At 42.1% G+C, this 22,101-nt stretch overlaps 1 protein-coding gene across 1 annotated transcript; it reads right to left on the reverse strand.

Annotated features, from left to right (window-relative positions):
• Positions 1-2,939: 2,939 nt before the first annotated feature.
• MDH1 (malate dehydrogenase 1) lies at positions 2,940-22,101 on the reverse strand. The gene is made up of 9 exons (XM_018555593.1): positions 21,942-22,101; positions 12,908-13,006; positions 11,559-11,655; positions 9,259-9,434; positions 8,309-8,431; positions 7,876-8,052; positions 6,198-6,311; positions 4,405-4,494; positions 2,940-3,257 (listed from the first exon to the last, which is right to left on the reverse strand). Exons 1-9 carry the CDS (start codon positions 21,942-21,944, stop codon positions 3,132-3,134), a joined length of 1,005 nt encoding a protein of 334 aa, XP_018411095.1. The 5' UTR covers positions 21,945-22,101; the 3' UTR covers positions 2,940-3,131.

Below are 22,101 nucleotides of genomic sequence, written 5' to 3' on the forward strand. Positions count from 1 at the left end.
TGAAAACATTGTCATCAAAACAGGAAGGGGAAAATCTCTTAAGCAGAGCCAAACAGTAAAACCTGAAGAGGTGGTTATAACCAGTTCTGACTATACAACAACAAAAAAAGTCTGAAAATACACTTATAAAATGTATGTACAGCCATATTTTGTTTTAGTTAAAACCCGTCTGGTTATTTGTTCCAATTGGGGAGATTTGTCTTTACTTTCCACCCCCAGAGATGCAACAGGAACTTAGAAGTCCCCTCTGTTGTCCCCATTAGAATTCCCCTTACCTCTTGTTCTAGGAACAAACTTTGCATTTCCTGAACAATGGCCACCAGTACAAATAAAAGGAGTAAACTTCCTCCATAGACAGACAACAAAAACTTGACTGAAGGTCTAACCCTTTCCTATTGTATCCAAAAGTTGAAAAAAAAAAGCTTCTGCCAAGGGATGCATTTCAAAGGCTCATTCACACTCACCCCCACACTCAAATGGGTGCAGGCTGGTGCTTGTTGGAATGGTTGCTTTAACGGCAAGTTTACACCACTTAGTGCGTTCCAGCAAAGATAGCTGCTGGAACACACTGGATCATGTTCTGGCTGGCTCCCTGTGGTGGGAGGAGGCAGCTAATCATGCTGGAATGCACTGAAGATGGTATGAACCGGTCCTTAAGTGCAACAAAAAAGACAAGTCATCAGTTTCTATGCAATGCAGTTGTGCTGCAGTGTGGTGATATGGTGAGGTGCATCGCAAAAATGCAGCAGGTCAACAAAAACTGCAATCCAGCACAAGGTAGTGTTATGGTGTGAACAGGACACATAGCAAACAGCGGTTTTCTATGTGCCCTGACATTGAGCCTGTGCTGATCATGCAGTACAGCTGAAGTGATGTGAACACGAGAGTTCCTTTGGAAATGCAAGGGAAAAGAAAACCCACCAAAAACAAAATATCTTTGCCTTTGAGCTTTGTCAGAATTTGCAGCAAAAGGCAAGATCTGGAGTATAGCTTTTAAAAAGGACAGATATTCTGTAACAGAACCCCAGCCACGCAGCTAAGCGGAAGGTTGAGATGTGCAATGTTTTAACTGCTTTCATTATTTTCAGCTACTTTGTTGACTGACTTATTTACTACTTATTCAAAAGGGTGAGAGCAGCATTTAGAGCATGCAGCCGTGCAACTTTCTTTGGACTATGAAGCAATCTGTAGAGTTCTCATCTCCCCTCATTACAATTCAGTGTTAGTAGCTTCTACACTCACCAGTTAGGAGAGCACTTCAGGGGGGCACTTGAACTTCTATACCCTTTTATTTGTTGCAGGACTATTGTGTTTGTTAGGCCAGCTGCAGAGCAGCCACAGTTTGAAACACTGGCCTTCTTGGCCATGTTTTGCTTCATGCCTCAATTGCTTCCCCTCTAGAAGATTCCAACTGGAAACCAGGAGAGCTGGCATCATCGAGCTTAATACCACTTTATAGTATAACACTAAGTTATGGAGGGTCAAACACAGTTGTCATGGGAAATTGAAAGAAATGATCAGGTACTTGGCAAATGTTTAATAATCTGATCATGAGAACACACACGGAGCATAGTCCAAGGACAAACATTTACAACCATTACCCAAGTTCTAGGAAAATAACCACAAGCCCTTCAAACACTTGCCAGGATTGTTTATGGTTAGTTTTGGGTACAGTGGTAAAGGGTAAAGACTATCTGGCAAGTTTTAAATGCTGTGTCACTATTGAGAATGTTATGCAAGACACCCAACACCTAGACAGGAAATGCAATCTCCCTCACATGGGAACATAAAATGTCATACTAACCTGGTAAAGACTCTAAACCTCTCACCTGACCAACCGCTCAGTGTCTGCAACTCCCATCTGTCAATCCCTACGCTGGATTCCACTCGCCCAGAGGATAAAATTAAAAATATTAAGTCACGTATAAAGCCATCCACAACTCTGCCCCCAGATACATTTCAACCGTCTTCACCCTAACCGTCCACTCATCCCAAGACCTCCTGCTTTCCAGCTCCCTTGTCAACTCCTCCCATACTCGCCTCCAGGACTTCTCTAGTCTCTCCCATCCTCTGGAACTCTTTACCCCAACCTGTCCCGTCTATCTCCCACCTTGACTGCCTTTAAAACGATCCCTTAAGACTCATCTCTTCAGGGAAGCCTATCCCACCTCGACCTAACCACCATGTTCTCAAACAATTCATCCCCACACAGCTACCTCATGTATCACTTCTCCCTCCCTTTTAGATTGGAAGCCCTCAGGGGCAGGGCCCTCCTTACCATCCAGTCTTTAATTGCGATTGTAAGGTTTTCCTTATATTGTAAAGCGTTGCGCAAACTGTTGGCGCTATATAATAATTATAACATGCAGGTTTATGTTTTAGGGACATAAAATATGGCATATTTTTTTTCTGTCAAATGGTTCATTCACACCACACCCACATAATAATTCACGGTTTGTTCATAAAGGCCTACTCTATACACATGTAATTTCGATTTGGCTATTACCAATCTGAGACGCATGCAATCTTGCATATCTTAATTTTCAGTGGAGATGCAAAAGGTAGAAACCCAACTGATCTCTACAGAACAGGGAATCCAACTGAGTGACGCAGAGTGGCATTTGTGACGGCACAAACTGCTGTATAGGAAGTCTTGTCAGCTTTTTAGATCTCGGACTGCGGTGGCAGGAAAGTCAGTCTCGCTAGACTTTCAGAAAGTGCTATGATCAGCGTGAAATGCATGACCGCATTTTATCCTGCGATATGCGGACATTTCCGCTTTCATCTAGTGAGGAGGATCATTCCTTCAGTCTTACTGGGGGCTAAACACAGTTTCTGAATTCAATGCTTTGAATTACTACATTTTACTGTACACACAAGAGTTTGAGGCCCCCCCCAAAAAAAAAAGCTTCAGACAGAGAAGAACTCAAACAAACAAATTGGTGTCTACACCCAGCAGTGTTTTATTGTTTCAAAACCACCAGGAATGGCTTGAACTAGTCACAGGTACAAAACTCAAAGATGTGAGTGATTTTGTTTGACTTGACCATTTTAGACATAAATAGCACGCGATACTAAAGACTACTTTTCATATTTTCACTGGTTAAGTGCATTGGTGGACTAGTTTCTAGTCATGCAATTGAGAGAAACTCAAAAGCAGTATCTTTCTCCTCTTGAAGTTCTTTGGCTGTTGCATCAATCTTCCCACGAGAGAAGTCATCAATTTTTAGGCCTTCGACTATCTTCCAGCTTTTATTCTGTTTGGAGATGGGATCAATATTTAGATAATGTTTATCAATAATTTAGCGATCAACAGAATTCTTGGAACAAAAAAACAAAAACAAATTACAACACAAACAAGTTAGCAGGCTGAGATTTATGGTAGAGTGTCTTCTGCCATAACACATCCTGCACTTGCTGCTACCAGTTTTTTTTCCTAACTGTACATGGACCACCATACAAATAATGAGAGTAGCAGCCAGGTACTGGGACATGCAACTACATCCTGGAGTTTCATCATCCATTGCCAACCAATGGCTGAAGGCAGAAGACTCTGGACGCAGAATAAGATGGCAGCATCAGAGCAAGCTAAAAGGCAGGTCTGCCATAAATTGCACATTAGCTTTGGGGAGACCCATTTAAGCAGAACTTTACTTGCCTTCAAGCACTGGCACATACATGTTCTCCCTGGCACATAAAGGTTCCTAGATGTTACATTGAGCTGCGCATGGTCAGCATACATTCTGAAGAATACTGTGAACAGGCGGTTAAGTTTGTATTGTGCAGAAGAGACCGCATGTCTCTTCTAAAATAAAGTAGCTGCATGCTTGATTTATTATTTTTGTAAGGTTCAACATTAAGTATAGTTCCATCTAGAACCAGGACCAAATGTGCTGAGTGATAATCAGTGTAGAAGTAAACATCATGCCATCAAAATTTACTTGCTGACATTGTAACTGCAACTGGAGGGGTTGGAAGATCTGTGTATAAGTTGCTATTACACTACAGGTTTGGCATGAACTGCATGTTACAGGCCACAAATTGTTTTTGCAGGAGTCAAATGTTTGCTCTCCAAGTATCCATTCATCCTTGGACTAGTACACTTTTAACCCCTTCGTGACTGACGACGTACAGTGTACGTCGCCAGCATCGGGGCTGAGTACAGAGAGAAAGAGGCTGCAAGCTCTCAAAATGCAGTCTCTAGCTTTTGCAGGAAGTTGGGAAAGGGCAATTGCTGCAAGTCCATAAACAGAGTACAAGTCAAAACGTCGACAAAAAGTTTTACCACTGTCATACTCGGTTTTGAAAAGTTATTTAACTTTTGTAAAACCACTTATCTCCTACATAAAAGAGAATAAAAATAAAAAGAGAACTCCATTATACAAAGACATTTTAAAATGTTACCTTAATTACAACAGGAAAGGAGTAAATAAGTTCACAGGGCACTCCATAGGAGTTCCCATCTGAAATAACACCCATGGACACATGCTGCCCCTGTAAAGAGAAGAAAAAGAAATAAAAAAAGTTACAAAATTATGCCATTTAGATTGGAAAGCGTAATTACCCAGACTTTAGTAACAGGCTACTTACTATACTTTGCCATATTAAAAATATTCTGAAATGTGACACACACAACCCTCCCTGCATTACCTGTGAATTAGTTTTTTTAATTACTTGCAATTTACCCTATTGACAGCCTAGGTAATGTCTGACTGCTGTATGCAGTAGCTCCGTTAATGTAGAACACTGCACAGACAACATGCCCCTCCCCTAGTATCAGTACCTGTATTACCTCTCTGCAGCTAGACAGGACCCAGTTAAAAAAAAAAAAAAAACAGAAGTTAAAACCAGAGGCAAGAAAAGAAAATGTAAACATTTTAGTGGACCAAAAATGTTTCTGGTCCGACTGAATGTGTCACTTTGATCTTCATATCTACCGTGTTTCCCCGAAAATAAGACCTAGCGCTATCTTCGGGGATTTCTGTAATATAAGACCTACCCCGAAAATAAGACCTAGCGCTATCTTCGGGGATTTCTGTAATATAAGACCTACCCCGAAAATAAGACCTAGCGCTATCTTCGGGGATTTCTGTAATATAAGACCTACCCCGAAAATAAGACCTAGCGCTATCTTCGGGGATTTCTGTAATATAAGACCTACCCCGAAAATAAGACCTAGCGCTATCTTCGGGGATTTCTGTAATATAAGACCTACCCCGAAAATAAGACCTAGCGCTATCTTCGGGGATTTCTGTAATATAAGACCTACCCCGAAAATAAGACCTAGCGCTATCTTCGGGGATTTCTGTAATATAAGACCTACCCCGAAAATAAGACCTAGCGCTATCTTCGGGGATTTCTGTAATATAAGACCTACCCCGAAAATAAGACCTAGCGCTATCTTCGGGGATTTCTGTAATATAAGACCTACCCCGAAAATAAGACCTAGCGCTATCTTCGGGGATTTCTGTAATATAAGACCTACCACCGAACTAGGTCTTATTTTCGGGGAAACACGGTACTATGTGTTAACCCCTGACAACCCATGCGAAGTGTCAGCATGGAGGACATAAAACAGAGCTGGGTGTGATTTACATACTACCTTCAGCTTCACCAAAAACCCACTGGATGAATATACCCTAATGCCCTTTCCTGCCAAGGTGTCCTTGCTGGCATCACCATTGACAGAAGAAAAATTTTATACATGGGCGTACAAGACGAAATTCAGCAAGCACCGCAGCAGCTTTGGTTTGTTGAAAGGCAATTTCTTTAATCAACAGATTATATCCAAACTCAGTATAGAGTATTGTTTCTCAACCTTTTTTCAGTCACAACACCCTTTAAAAGTATACAAAATATCAAGGCGTCCCTCATTGATTTAAAAATAAATAAAATCGCGGTGTTTTCACCCCTTCACTTCTGTGGAATGCTGGGGGGGGAGGTCCTGGATGGAGCCAGTCCTGGATTAGCATTGAGATTCTATGGTGCAAATAGCCAGCTTGTCTGCACCATGGAAATGCACAACACTGCAAAAAAATGTATTTTCTTATATACAGTACAAGCTGTTATCACAGACACCTAATAGCCATTTCAAAGCTAGGATATTGAAGTACTGACAATTCTCTCTGGTTTAAACAGATTCAAATACATATTTGGTGATGTTAAGGGCCTCACTGGGCAAATTAAACCTCATTTACCTCTGGGGTTCCAAACCAAATGTCTTTAATATGATCACAGATGGCTTTGGCAGCAGACATAGCACTGGATAACTTCCTCGCTGCAATAACAGCAGCGCCACGCTGCTGCACAGTCTAGAAGAGATGGAGACACAAATGACTATAGTTAAAACTGGAATAAAAAAGAACCCACCACAGAAGCATTAGATTAGGTTGATGGAATATAAATTTATGCCAAGGCATTTGGTCATGTGATATTCACTTAAGTGCACAGGCACCCAGATTATATACATTAACCACTTAAAGGCCATGGTGTTTCACCCCCTTCCTGGCCAGGCCATTTTTCAGTGTTCAGAGCTGCGGTACTTTGACTGATGTTTATTCCGTCATGCAATGCTGTACTGAAATGAATTTCATACCATTTTTTGGGGACAGATAGGGCTTTATTTTAGTGGTATTTAAATCACCACTGGGAGTTTTATTTTTTACTATAACAAAAAAAGTACCCTTTTTTTGGAAACCATGTTTCCGTTTAAATCGTTATGAAACATTTATTTTCACCTCAATTTTTTGGTAGAATATAAAAGACGGGGTCACGTCGGGTAAATAGACACTAAACATGTTAACCTTTAAAATTGCGCGCGCCCGCACATGGAAAATATTAGGACTACAGAATAATTAAGATTCATGTTGTAGAGATGGAGTGGGAAGGTTGTAGTAGTTTATTTAGCCAAGTCATAACCCTACCCACACAAAATACCTGTTTTTTTTGCTCACATCGTCAGCACTAGAGGGAGCTTTAAGTAGGATTTTATCCAGTAAAAAGGAGAATTACATCCATCTCCATTAGGCACCAGTCACCCCAAAATCGCAATGCAACGGACGGTCCATTGCTTTGCAATTGTACCTTTCCAACTTCTGTGCAATCCAATGAGATTTTTAGGCTTCGTTTTCAGTTGTCCTTTTTATCATTAAGCGTTATATGAAGCAACAAGTCTAGAGTGAACATACTTTACTGAAGTTTGCAATGCGTTGATGCATTTTTGCAGCGTTTCACTGAAAGTAGAAGAGCATTCTCTACTTTTTTTTCTCCAGTGCAAGTGACATTACAAGGCCACCACCAAAAATTGGTGGAGAAAAGATTTAACCACGAAGGGCATGGGGGCTTCTTTTCAGTTACATTTTGGAACTCGCTGCCACAAGCAGTGGTATCAGCAGGGAGTATTGAATCATTCAAAAATCATTTAGATACCTTCCTCAGACCATAACATACAGGGGGTACAGGTACTCTTAAAAATTAGATCACAAAAGGGACTCGTGTGTACACATGTTGAACTTTATGGACATGTGTTTATTCAACCTCAACTACTACGTAACGCACCGGTGTAAGCCATCTCATTCACACCAATTTTTTGTTGCCCTTGTGTTACCATCCATTGGAAATGGATGGTAACACAAGGGATTCGGTATGAATGCACGGATTCAGTACTCTGAGCTCCCAGATGGACAGAGGCCAGAGGAAGGGAAGCACACCTTATTGGGGCACTTTTATATACACGCATAAAACTACCTCAATATAGTTTATATTGCCATTTATCTACATCAGGCTACAGTTTAAATTCCCGTAGATTTGGACTCCCTGTGGTGCATTTTTAAAATGGATTATAAACTACATATATGCTGTAACTTTTCTTCTTACCGAGATGAATTCCCCTTTCAGCCAGCTGTCATCCTTCACTGCTTCAAACACCGACACGTCCTTTCCTTTGAGATTGGCAACAGCATGACTAACATCAGGGTACTGAGTGGAGGAGTGATTTCCCCAGATGATCACATTTTTGACATCATCATTTGCTACCTTCAAACGATTTGCAATCTGGAGTAACAAAAAAACCAAACAAAACTGATGTGATTGGTTCAATGATCTCAAAGTAAAATATTTTCATGTGTGCAGAGCAGCCAGACATGGCAGAATATATTTACTTTACGTTAAGTTTCTTGCTTTGCTGAAAATGAAAGTGGGAAATCAATCACAAAAAGTACATATTCTACATCAAACCCTTCGTGACAATTATCTCTAGGAAATAGCTCATTTAGAATCAAGAAACAATTCAATGGCCGCCTTCTTTTACCTGAGCTTTTGCTCTGTTGTGATCTAGACGGGTCAAGCAGCTGAAGTTATCTTTGGGAATGGATGGAGCAGACTTCATTGCAGTCAGGCAGTTAGTGTTTGCAGGATTGCCCACCACAATCACCTGAAAAAAAACCCAAAAAAACAAAAACATGAGAACTGTTGACCAAAGCGGTCACTTTCTACAACTGGAAGCAGCTAAAAGAAGAATCTACCGGCCCCTAACTTGTAGCGATGTGGGGGACTGGCAAGAGTAACCAAGTATAGCAGAGGGTGGGGCAGGACTATCTAGTGTGAACATGTTACCAATAAATGCTCCTGGCAGTTTCTTTTCTTATGCACATCCCTAATCATTCTTGGCATGCCAAGAATAAAACCTGGTGGCAGGTGCCAAGTAGATCCAAGAACATAGTAACATCATCATTGGTCATCCAATGGCTGAAGATGAGTACAGAAAGTCGGTAGAAGCAGCAGGAAAAGATGGAGCAGCAGCAATTGGCATAGAGACCTGTCACCACTGGAGGGTACCATAAATTGCAAGTACAGTATGTGAAGAAAACAATGTAAAATAAAGCTGCAGACACTTTGCGCACACTTTGGCTGAGAGCTCACCAGCTCCATGCCGAATTTAGTTCTACTTCAAAAAAGGTGGCATGCAAAGCAGTCAAGACTGACCATATACAGTTAGGATGGTGAAGACAAGTGGCACTACTATACATGGATAGTGTTGCTCATCTTCAGGGAGGCAAATTGTGATGGGGCAGGTTTGAAAACTTCAGCAACTGTGCGGCAGGGTCCTCTCAGACAAGAGAACAATCGCCTGCTCTGCCCAAAAATAGCTGCATCAACTGACTCATCTCTATGGGTATCTTTATCGAGCCCTTAAATCTTTAATAGATGAGCTAGGCTGTCTGATTGTAATAGGTATTGTCACTTTATAGAAAGAATCACCTTCACAGACTTCTTGGCGTATTTGTCAAGAGCGGCACCTTGGGATTTAAAGATTTTCACATTAGCCTTCAGCAGGTCTTTTCTTTCCATTCCTTCCCTCCTTGGCATGGAGCCCACCAGGACAGCAACATCCAGGTCTTTGAAGGCCTCCTCTTCCTTGTCTGTAGCTACCACATCTGCAAAAGTAATCCAAACAATGAATAGCAGAGAATAGATCTCACCTACTCTCAGCAATGTTTGCCAATTTTAGACTAAAACCTTGGCGCGATACATTTTTTCTTTTTTTTTTTTAATGCCAGAAATTTTTGTTGGGAGAATGTCCTTAAAATCCTTCCACCTACCCTGGAGGCTCTAGTCTACAAAGAGACTTATGCACAACTAAGGCAGATGGTGCTAGTGTCTGAATTTGACCAGATATTAGCTTCTTGCAGTTTATAAACAAAAGAGTTCAGAGTAGAGCACAAATCAGAGGAGCATGCCTATAGGAGGTGAATGCAGACAGGTGAGCTCATCATGATGCTGCTTCTTCACTGTCCGGTCACAGCCTGGGGGCAAGGTCCAGTCTGGGCTCAGGAAGTGCTAATCAGAGTTCAACATTTTGCAGCAGAATAAAATAAGTACTGCAGACGGCCGCGCTGGACTGATCTTCTAATGCACCATTTCTTTTAGAACTGGATTTATGGTTTAAACATGAAGTGTATGATTAAGAAGCATAAGCATTTAAATGCATAATTGTCAATGTTCATGGTAACACTTTCAGGAGCAGATGTCATTGAAACGTAGATGCCAGAACAGCAGCTTCAGTATGTAACAGTTAACTTGACAATATCAGACTAATCTTCCCATGTAGGATTTTTTTTAAACCAGTCATAAAAGACTTAATACATTGTTCTTATACTCATGTCCTTTTTAGGTATAACAAAAAAACAAAAAAGTGGAGAAGTAAAAAAAATGCAATTTGGTATTTCAGTTTTTAATCTAAAAAGGTTTAGCTTAATTTATACCAGTTCCATCATTGCGCACTCACATGCAGAGCAAGAAGTACGGAGGTACAGTGCAATCTGCAGGCAGGACAAGTTCTTTGTAAAGTCGCCTCCAGCCAGTATGTGATCCCCATTATCTGTCATGGTAAATACGTGATCACATATTAGTCTGACCATGCACTATACAATCTGTTTGTACAATCTCCTTTAGATCCATCATCCACTTTATAATGCAATCTTGCATGATTTGATACATACTTGGCTTAGGTTAGTCCTCATTCCATAGTTTTGGTAGATGGAAATTGTACAATCAGACTGTATGAGTGGTCCCCTTTAGTTTGAACACTGTAGCCGTCAGTGACTGTGCGGTCTCTCAGATGAAACATAGATCAATGTTCTCTCAGCACATAGAACTGTGCCCAAGTACATTAAAACATGTCCGCTCAACATTATGCTTCATCCACTCCCAATATGCAAAAGTGGGAAATCAGTCTATATGGATCCTCATGTGAACTTCACAATAACTTTCACTCTCTCATTGGCATTTCAAAGAGTCTAATGTAAAAGAACAAGTTGTAATATGCAAATGAACCTGCATGTGCTCTAGATCAGTGGTTCTCAACTCGTGGGTCGCGACCCAAAAGTGGGTCGCGACACCCTCTGCAGTGGGTCGCAGCGTCATGTCTGAATAGAACACCACGGCAGTTCAACCTATGACCCATAGATTTTCAGATGTCTGCAGTTCACAAACAACTCGAAAACAGTAATAAAATGACGTAAACTTGTCAGGCTGTTTTTAAAGGAGAGCGTGTAGAACAAACCTTTACCCTTCAGACACACAAACACACTACATGAAACAAACACTTTGGACCCATCAGGAAAAATATTTTCTTTATGCTTAATGGGTAAAATGTGACTCTGGAATTAAATGAGCAGAGTATTACACAACTGCTTACTTAGCTTGTTCCGGTGTCAGATTTGTGGAGAGAGAGAGACTCACAATTAAAAATTGTAAGCGGCACTGCTGTGTCAGATCAAAGATCACTTTCATCTCTCAGAATTGACATTTTCAAGGAGATTTTATAGAGTCTTCCTCAGTCGTTACCTCTGGATTAGGGATGCTTTTCACACTTTATAGGGCCTATTGAGGACAATGCTTATGATTGCATAAACACATGAACATGCACAATTGTTGATCTAGCGAGTAAAAATGGACACACGGAAAGGGGTAACTTTTACCTTTAGGACTACAGTACATGACACATTTAAATTTACTGTCAGCCATTGGAAGTAAAAGACCCTACGCAGAACAATTACCTTTCAACAGAGGTAGGGCACAGTCCTGGAGCTCCATTACAACTCCTCCCAATACTCCCATCATCGGTGTAATATCCAGAAGAATAAGCACCAGTTGCTGCAATAAAACAAGCGCATATTGGGCATTAGATGAATTAACTTCATGTATCAATCTGCTACATCGCTACAGATGACAATCCAGAACATTATACGATTGTCCCAACAAGACAAAATGAGAAAATTCAATTAGACTTTCCAACATGACCAATTGTTTCTTTTAATGATTAAAACGATTTGTTAATTAAAACAGCTCATTTATTGGGATTTTTGACTGATGGGATTTCTGACTGATGGGATTCCCCCCTATCAAAATGATCATTTCATGTACAGCCAGCATGACAGACTAGAGTATTCAGTTCTTGACTCTAGGAGGAGATTGGGTCCAGAATGACAACCAAGCAAGTAGCATTCTTCCAGAAGAAATAAGTCTGCCTCCTGCTGGATATAGTAGCCACCTGTCACCAGGATAGGAAGTGAGGGGAAATAACCCCCAATGGGGGACACATACAAAAAAGAGTTGGTCCCCATTCACACCAGGGCGACAGTGTTCAGCACGTTTTCTGTTCATATGTCAGAGCGTTTTTTCAGCTCCTTTTCAGTTGCCCAATGTCTAGTGTTGGCTGCAAAAATGCGCTCATCAGTTACTTTTAAAGTTTATGGAGCAAAACGAGCTGATCAGCGCCACAAAAGCTCAGGGACTATTTCAAGCCACGGGCGTATTGTAAAGGACAGTTAAGCGTGTTTGCATGAACGGCCCCCATAGGAATATATGGGATTTTAATTTGCATGCGTTTCAGCGCAGAAAAATAAACACGCAACGAAATGCCCTGGTGTGAATGGGGCCTCACATGAGTTTTGGCTGGATTCCAGCATGGATGAGTCAGACAGGATAACCTTTCTACTGCTAATAACCACAGGAGTTGGAGAAAAGGTCTTCGATATTTTCGTCACTTAAACGCGTGGCAAATTCAGCTTAAAGCCAACCTGTGCTTTAAACCATGCAGGGAAAAGGAACACGTAGGTTTTAGGGCCCCCTTTAAAACCAACCTGGCTTAGGTTTAAATCTTTTACTGCTTGTTAAGAATATGGAAATAGTTGAATGTCCGTAGTCTGGGGACAGGTACATATAACTGATATTTCCCATTTCAGGAGCAGTCCACTCATTACTTTGAGAGTACATTAATGGTAACATTGATAAAACTATTAAAAGACAAAAAAAAAGAAGTTCTAGTCTGCTAAGTGCAATGTACCAATACGTGACATGACATACAATGATACACACTGCGTGCATGCATAAGTACAACATTTACCTGGTCTTTGCCAAACACATCCCCTTTAGCAATTCCGTACAGCAGAGAGTAGGCAATCTGACCGGCAGCTCCAGTCACCAGGACTCTTAAAGGTTGAGCCTAGAAAGGAAGGAAAAGACAGTCAGCGTTTTATCCAGAACAGCAACAAAATATTAATTCTTCTAGAGGTCATATTTTCCATACTATGATGAAGCCACCACTCTCACATGTACATGGTAGGAAACAGTCACAAATGATCCAACACTGCGGGGGATGAAATATCCATAGCATATCTGTATGCATAAAAACCATCAACAACTTTAAAATGAGATAAGTCAGCTCATTTAGCCCTGATTCACATGTGCGCAACAGCGTTTGTGCTTATAAATGAGCATTTTTTGCTGCACATTTTTACACACGTAAACCACATATGCATTAAGGCGCACGTTTTTATGAGCAGATTGTGACATTGATGAAATGGGCAAAACAAGCCGTCTCTGCCAAAAAGAAGCTCATGTACTTTTTCCAGGGACAGGCGTTTAACTTATGGCAACAAAAATATTCAGATGTGAACAGGGGCCATAGGAATGAATGGGACTTGTGAATCATTTTGCCACACTTACTCAATACATTTAGTGTGAACCAGGCCATATGGATATGGAGTTTTCCCCCATTTCATTCAAAGGTTATGTGGAGTATTGTAAAAAGGTAAATATTTGAAAGTGTAAGGCCCTTTAACACTGGAGTGTCAATTCTGATCAGGAGGGGATTTGTCCCTGCGGATTGAAGCAGTTCGGAATGGATGTTACCACTGATATCCGGGCCCGTACAGTTGTTTCCGCCATCTTGCCATGGAGGAAAAACCTGAAATTTACCAGACCCCATGTGTTAGGACTATGGGGAGTCAGATGTAAGTGGACACGTGTCCCTTACATTAGATTACCCCTAATCTGCAATAATCAGGTCCACCAAAATGGAACTCAGTTTCGATGCCACCGCCCATAGGCTAGCATTGGGCTTCCAATCAAATCTTGAAAAACTGACAGGCGGGTTTGATAGTCAGTCTGAAAGGGTCTTAGGAAGCTCATGAATTTGTTGGATTTGTGTGCCTCAGGATTTGTGGCCCGATTTAAGACATCTGAATGTATAGATACCACTTTGTGCCTGCAATGTATTCCAATGTACAGTTTAGTGGGTTTTTAAAGTATAAGCTGCTCTCATGGAAAAAACAAAACCCAAAACCAGTATTTGGAATTAACTAGTTAATATTAAAAAAAGCTGGAGGGGTGTAACACTGGGTGGGCATGTTGACATTTGCACTAATTACCCAATTACTCATCTGCCTGCTGAGGTCCAGATAGTGATTTATTTTTTCTAAAATCAGCAACCAAGCTAATTTGGTATTGTGTACCATAACAAGTGTGACATCATGCGTTACCATAATAAAGGATCCCATTCACCTCACTAAAGGGACCATGCAAGGCAAAAGCATGACTATAATGAGGTCTGATGAACCCCAAACTAAGTGGGGTGAATAGGGAAACTTTACTGAATACAGTGTAGCCCACATTCCTGCAAAGTCAGGGATGAAATGGTCAGATTTAAATCTAAGGTCTATGGTGGGGAGGTGGCATTCCATATAACGCCCAACTAGAACTTAGCTCAGTTTAAGAGACATTGACACAAAGCAGAGCTTGTTGTACATTCCCATTGGCCAGAGTTCTAACGGAGTCATGTTGGAATTGGTCAGGTTGTAGACAGTCTACAGAAAAAACATCTGTGAATCTTATGTTTTGACCTACAACTGAACTAGAAGACCCAAACTATTCATTTTCCATATTTTGTTTACTGTGAGGGAGTTGCATTCAGAAAAAGTAATGAAACACTGATGTATGAGAAGATGCCAATCAGACACCAAACATGCCTATGCTCCAATCTGGCAGGGAATAAAAACACATGAAATCCCCCAAGCCATATATGCATCCACTATACAGTGTATTTGGTGTCCATCAAACTAATTTCAATATTTTGGCTGTCAGATTGTGAAATATGGTCAGAATAGTTTGCATTGAGGTGGTGCCCACTGGACCATAATGAAACCTTCAGCACAGACCTCAGACCCTTTGATAAATGTCCTCCAGGAACCTAAAAAGATGGCTGCAATTGGCAGCCTGTATCATCTCTATCAAAACTAAGGAATGCCAAGAGTCGGCTATGAGGGCCAATGACGCCAGTACATCAGATTGGACTTGCACTGCAGTGGATTGGGCTTTATAGAGTTTTGAAACCCCATTAAATTACTGCCTAGGTATGGCAGAGTGTCACAGGCATTTCTAAAAAGGGTCAGAATTGCTACAGCTGAAGCCATAAATGGTGCATGCTTCTGTTAAATTATATTTGCCATGCCCACAAGCTGCGTTATCAACCTTTTTACCTCAAAGTGGTAATCTTTTCAATCAAGAGAGGCATGTAAAATCTGGGGCAGATTTGCACTGCAACCAATCAGCTTCTCTGTCTCATTTTCAAATCTTACCTGAGCAAACTGAAGATGCTGATTGGTTGCCATGGGCAACTGCTCCAGTTTTGATACATTTCCCCCATAGTAATCAAGAGACAGAGAACAGATATGTCCAAGGAGAAGTTGTTCTCAAACGAAGGCCTGACAGCCAAGATGGTGAGGGATGAAAGTTTTCATTGCAGAATTTCTCTTCAGTTAGATTTGCTTCATGAAATGCTACACACCGCTTGTTCACCATGCAGTTTATTTCATCCAACAGCCATCATGGTATAGCCCCCGCCTAGCAGCCACCCACCTCTAGAATAAACTACATGCATGGTGACGAGCAGAAGGCGGTGTTTTTACAGAGCGTGGATGGCTCCCGACCAGTACCTGCAGTGCACCCGGGTGATGGAGCGATGAGATTTCACATATTGCTTCATGGCTAGTTTTGCAACATTAAGGTCTTCAAGAAATACATTTACAGCCACTTTCTCCATATGTCATTATGAGGCCCTGTCCCATCTGTGAGTTTGGGGGATCACTGCTGTACAGCGGTGGCAATTGTGAAGAATGCTACATAACTGGCAGCACCAGTTCTCCAGGCATAACCTGGCATATGGTCACAAAGCCCTGAAGGAATATCCTTTAAATTAAGGTCATTCCCAAGCTCAGTCCCTGGAAGACAGACGCTTTACACGCACATGTCCTTCGTTAACCAAGTAATCTTACCCCATATGGACTCGACTAGGTAACACAAAACTCTTATGAAACATATTTCACAGATGACGATCTGACCTATACAAAGAACAATGAATGGATGAGAGTAATCTAGTGAGCACAGAATAAGAGCGGTAAGGGATACTCAACTGAGAGACATGTGTAAGCCAAGATGCCCACTGCGGTCTCCTGAAATCGCTGGCCGCTTGGCAGTCCTTTGCATTAGTCAGTTACTGACGCTGAACAAGCATTCAGAAATCTTAATCTACATAATTGCTTCAGGTCATTGGCCAAAAGTACTGAAGCCAAAGGATCAGCCTGACAGTAATTTCAGAAGGCGAGGTTAGGAAAGGCAGCCTATGCTTTTCTGTTGAACAGGTTACCTGTAAGGGCCCAGTCACACCTGTGTGCTGCGATAATGTGCATGTTACTGCAACACATTTGATGATTCTGTGCTGCAGGGCAATTCATTTTCAATGTCACTACAATGCACCTGTGCTGCAACAAAGGGCAATACACTACTGTGTGCTGCATTATCAAGAGTGCCGCATGCCAGATTTTTGGTCCGGTATGGTGCTTTAGGAAGCCCATTCAAATGACTCGTCTGCCCTAATGCAAGTTAATGTAGGACAAAACTCGTGTTAATGTGCGTGCGTTTCATGCACTGCAGCAGACTGGACCCTAAAGGAGACAACCAGTCAAGATCACATATTAGACAGGAACTTAAGGTGCGGCAGAGGCTCCGCTGGGGATCCAGAGAGAGGCTCGGACTCGTCGACCCCGGCGTCGCTGTCTTGGGGTCGCGACGACCGACTCACCTCTATCCTGAAAATACTAGTTTCCTGGCTGCTACGCCCTACATATGCTTTAATATATTGTGTTATGTACTAGTAACAAGTATGCAAGTAACAACTTCTGACTTTTCTGATCTGCCCACTTGCTCTGGGTCAGTGATTCAGAGTAAAGTTTAAACCAATACTGTAGTTGAGCACAGCAGCAAAACATAGCATGTTCAGGAGGTAATCACTGGCAGCCTCTATACATCTCACAGCAGGTTTACTTTAACAGGCGATTCAGCAGAGCAGACATGTCACATGCAGGGAGTGTCTTCTCCCCCAAATGCCATTGGCTGTAATGTTGCCACAGAGTTTCCACCCGCTAATGAGGGAATATTGCTAACAGGTGAGGAGGAAACTTAGGAACGCTATGGCTGTGTATACATGTGTGCACGCTTGTTCTATCTACCACCACAAACATGTGCTTCCATGGCAAAGACACTCATGACTGATCATCCAAAACTAGAAAGGGCAGCTTTACAGCCTTTTCCCATTTGTTTTCAATCAGAGAAAGGCCAAAAGCATGGCTATAAATTGATAAAACACGATTGAAGGATGAAATCATAAACCTTATATAATAAGACCCAGAACGCATTAGCTTCTACCTGAAGATTTCCAAATAAATGGATTTCCTCTAGAAGCCTGTCTTTTTGCATGATCCTCCTCCTGGTACGTACAGTTCACATTTAACCACATTTGCCGTCTGCCCGTTGCAAAAAAACAGACGGACGGCAATCTCACATTGGCAGGTTGCCGTAAATAGACGGCTTTTTTTCTGCTCTCACACGGGCAGAAAAGACCCGTCAGATGCGAAGAGCCGTTACTCGGCTGTTCACATACAAACGATCGGCGGCTCTATAGTCTGCTGATCGTTTGTATGTGCTGGCTGCGTGCCAGCTTCATCAGCTTCTTTGGGGGTCCCCAGGTGACATAAGGGGTCTTAAGAGACCCCTAATGTCTCCATAAAGAGAACCTGTCAGTGTGCCGTTGCTATTATATAGGGGGATTGTTATCCCCCACGGTTACGCACATATAATATGCGCCAGCGCACAAAAACGACAATTGCACTACACGTTACACATTGCCACGGCGAACATCTAAGTGAGGGCAATCATTTTAGGGCCATCAATCACTAATAACCCTAAACTGATGAGCGGTAAAAGCGTCGCCTATGGCCAATTTTGGGTATTGTAGTTTGAGGTTTCGCACGCACGTGCAATTAGAAGGCTTGACATGTTTGGTGTCTTTTACATGACGTGACCCCGTCTTTTATATTTTACCAAAAAATTGGGTAATAATAAATGCTTTATAATTTAATATAGGGGCAACATAAAAAAAAAAAAAAAATCAGTAATTTTTCCTTAATATAGTAAAAAAATTAAAACCCCCAGTTGTGATTAAAGACCACCAAAAGAAAGCTCTATCCGTCCTCATAAAATTAATTTCAGTACAGCGCTGCATGACAGAATAATGTCAAAGTAACGCAGCGCTGAATACTGAAAAATGGCCAGGCCAGGAAGGGGGTTCAACACCACGGACTTCAAGTGGGTAAGGGTCTATTGGAAGTCACGTGTAAGAGGACATGTGTTTACACGAGATTACCATGATCCATCACATTCTGTTCTCTTCCTTTTTCCAGACCTACAACAAGTCTGGGTAAATCAACTATAAGTGGACACACGTCCGTTTAGATTCGGCTGACCATAGACTTGGGCTACTTTCACACTATGTGCAATTAGATGCATTTAAAAAGCTTTATCAGCACATATATAAGCATCTAGTTATTGCCTATTCACGCACTGCGTTTAGATGCCTATATCTGCAGCCAGTTCATCTGCAGAAAAAGTCAGGTTCTCCAAACTGCATGCAAATGTGTGTACATGAATGTAAATGTGATTTGATTCCAGAATTTGGTACTGGATGCATCTAGACATGCATGTAAACATACATAAAAATGCAATATTTAATATATCTAGCCTGACAGATTTTCCTCTACATATAGAAGACAAAAACACGTGTGAATAAAACCCCACAACAGAGCTTCTGATCACATCCACCTGACAGGGGGACCTGATCGAACTGCTCGTCTAAGGCCTTGTTCACACCAAATGCAGACCAGATCAGATCAGGTTTCTGCACACGCAGTGTAGTGGGTTGTGTCGTGTTTTTGATGCGTTTAGGGACGGTTTTGGTAAAAAAAAAAAAAAAAATTTTTAAGTTTAACATGGACTTTCAGGCACTTGCATGCGTTTGATGCATTTTTGCATTTTAGATGCATTTTGATGCGTTCCAGAGCAGGTAAAATAGGGCTTGCCGCATTTTTTTCATCCGGTGTGGATCTGGTCTGGATCCGCACGCTGCGATGTGAACTGGAGGTCAAAATACCATAGGAATACATTGGACGCAGTTTTGATCTGGTCTGCCCCTGCTCTGCGCTTGGTGTGAACAAGGCCTTAAAAGGGACTCAACACCTCTATCCACGGATCATAAATGAGGCACCTTCATATGGGCTGATCCGTGCATGGACTCCCCTCCTGATCGGAGCGGTACAGATTGGATGTCAACATTGTGACAGCCGTGCGAGTCCAGCTTTTTCCCTCCATCTTGTGATGAAGGAAAAAAAAAACCCTGCAATTACTGGACCCAATTTCAGTCTATGGAAAGTCGGAAGTAAACAGACGCGTGTCCGCTTACATCAGATCACCCCCGATCCGGCACAATCAGTTGAAGCGGAACACTATTCCATTGTTTTTCCTGGACCTGGCCAGAGTCGAGGGTAACTGGATGTAAACAGACAACTGTCCATTTAGAACTGTCCATTTAGACCTGGACGCCCATAGACTTGCATCGGGCATCCGGTCCAGTCCACCTGAAAAGCTTACAGGCAGACCCGATCAGACCACCTGTGTGAAAGGGGACTTAATATGACACTTTACACAGTTTAAACTATCAAACTTTACAATCCTGAGTTAAAAAACAGTTTTCCAATCTAACCTAATTATATTGCACAATCATGTGCATAAAAAAAACCAACAAACACAAGACACACACACAACGTGTGCTGACCATCTAAAGAACTTGAAAAAACGGTTTAGCCTTAAAAATGTTATTCAATTACTTTCAACGACAACCAGACGTTTTTCATTTTGAAAAAATTCAAGAACTGGTTGGATTTTTTTTATTGCCATTCCCCTTTTGGTGACAGGGAATCCATGATGAAAAAAAAAAAACCTAACCTAATGGGGACACAGCAACTTAGACCCTCGGTCAGATTTTATTGTGTGCTGTTGGTGTCTCAATGTCCCGGCCAGCCCCAGTCTTCTCCTATGGGGTTAAAGTAACATAAAATGTAAAAAAATTGATGCCTCTTGATCCAATGATCTTTCCAGTAGTTCCTCCAGCGCTGGTGCCGGTCTCTGATCCAGCGCTGACTCCTGTCCCACGGGCTGCCAGCTGCTGCATTGACTTACACCGTTTCTTCTCCCGGCCGCAGATCTCAACTGCGCATGCGAACGCCCCATGAGCTTTTGCAGCCGCCCAAGAATCTTTAAATCTTCAGATAGGAGTGCGCAGCAGAGACACATGTAAGTTTTAACCTTTGGTATCTATTTTCACTTTTTAATATTTTTGCATACATCTACTGTTTGCTAGCAGTAGATATACCGTGTTTCCCCAAAAATAAGACACTGTCTTATGTTTTGGGGGCTAAAAAAAAAACAAAAAAAAAACCACACTAGGTCTTATTTTCTGGGTAGGTCTTATTTTGTTTTTAATGTACAACAATCCAAAGTTAATGCAAATCCAAATTAAATAATCCAAAATGGCAAACGTCAAGAATATGGTGATCAGGGCAATCAGGGGTGCCGTACCTTTCCAAGAGCAATTTGGTAACCAATCGCTGGCCAGAATGAGCAAAGTGCGCTTTCACAATCGATTCTTCACAGGCGGAGTGCATTTGGTATCACTCCGCCTGTGACAGGAGCCGGCACTATAGAGGAGGCATCGGCTTATGCGGCTCTGCTCCCTCCGCTGCCGCCTCGCTTCCTCTAGCGCTGGCTTCGTTGGCACCGCTGATTGTCTCCCGCCTCTCTTCCAAGTTCTCCCTTATGCCACCACCGGCCCTGGGAATGGTCACAACTAGGTCTTATTTTCGGGGTAGGTCTTATATTTTAGCAATTCCCAAAAATAGTACTAGGTCTTATTTTCGGGGAAACAGGGCATATACAACAACAAAAAACCCTGCAAAGGGTTGAACTATACGGAAAGCAAAACAAACCTGACACGTTTTAATGGTTGCCCGCTCCATTCAAAAATAAAACGTTACAGCTGGAGTCAAATGAACACTTCCATAGATGCATAGTTCAGCCCCCTTTGTGCATATACAAGCGGTTACTAAAAAGCTATCTTGATGGGAAAACCCACAAGAAAAATAAAATGGGGAGCAAAAAACATTGGGGGGAGATATAGCAAAAAATGGAACAAAATCTGGAGCAGTTGTGCATGGCAACCAACTTCGCTTTCATTGTGAATTCTCTACTGAACAAACAGCGAACCCAATTGGTTGCCCTGGGCAACTGCTCCAGTTTCAATAAATTCCTCCCATAGTCTTTGAGAGGACAAATCACCGTGTGCATGTCTGAGGGTGACCCCCTCCAACCCAGGGGTAGTTGAGTGTGTAACCCCACAGACTGGGAGGGAGAGTGACCCCACAGAGGAGGGGGTGACCCCAGACAAAGAACACACTACCTGCCTGTGTAGTCCGCACACCGCATGTCTCCTGGTGCAGTGCCAAATAACCCTGAAGGCCTGCAGTGAGCACACACCGCCCTCATACAGACAGGTGTGCCGCTGTCATGTTCAATATGTGGTCCTACAGCAAAAAACGTAATGGAAGACAATAAAGCTGGCACGCTGCCAACCCGAAACCAGCCATTGCAGGAATGGCCACAGTAGGCTGACTGGCAAACCATCGTGTTCTAGCTGTAGAGGAAGCCATACAAACCATTGTGCGAGTTGTACAGCGGACAGGCCGGTGTTCACCAGGAGAAAGAGAAGGAAGGAAGAATACGACTCTCTTCTCTGAGGCTTCTGTCAAGACTGGCTGCAGGTCACCTCTACTAGACGTAGCAGAGCTGCAAGGACACACGTGACTCACACACACC

The sequence above is a fragment of the Nanorana parkeri genome, unplaced genomic scaffold, assembly GCF_000935625.1.
Source record: "Nanorana parkeri isolate BGI_ZX_2015 unplaced genomic scaffold, ASM93562v1 scaffold11, whole genome shotgun sequence".
Classification (NCBI taxonomy): Eukaryota; Metazoa; Chordata; class Amphibia; order Anura; family Dicroglossidae; genus Nanorana; species Nanorana parkeri.

Bases quoted from the DNA above. Each gene is read 5' to 3' on its own strand.
- MDH1 (XM_018555593.1), bottom strand. The intron at 11,656-12,907 runs GTAAATGTTGTA...GTTTTATTGCAG, and splicing joins ATGTGTTTGGCAAAGACCAG to CAACTGGTGCTTATTCTTCT. The intron at 4,495-6,197 runs GTAAATGAGGTT...TTCTCTTTACAG, and splicing joins TTTGGTTTGGAACCCCAGAG to GGGCAGCATGTGTCCATGGG.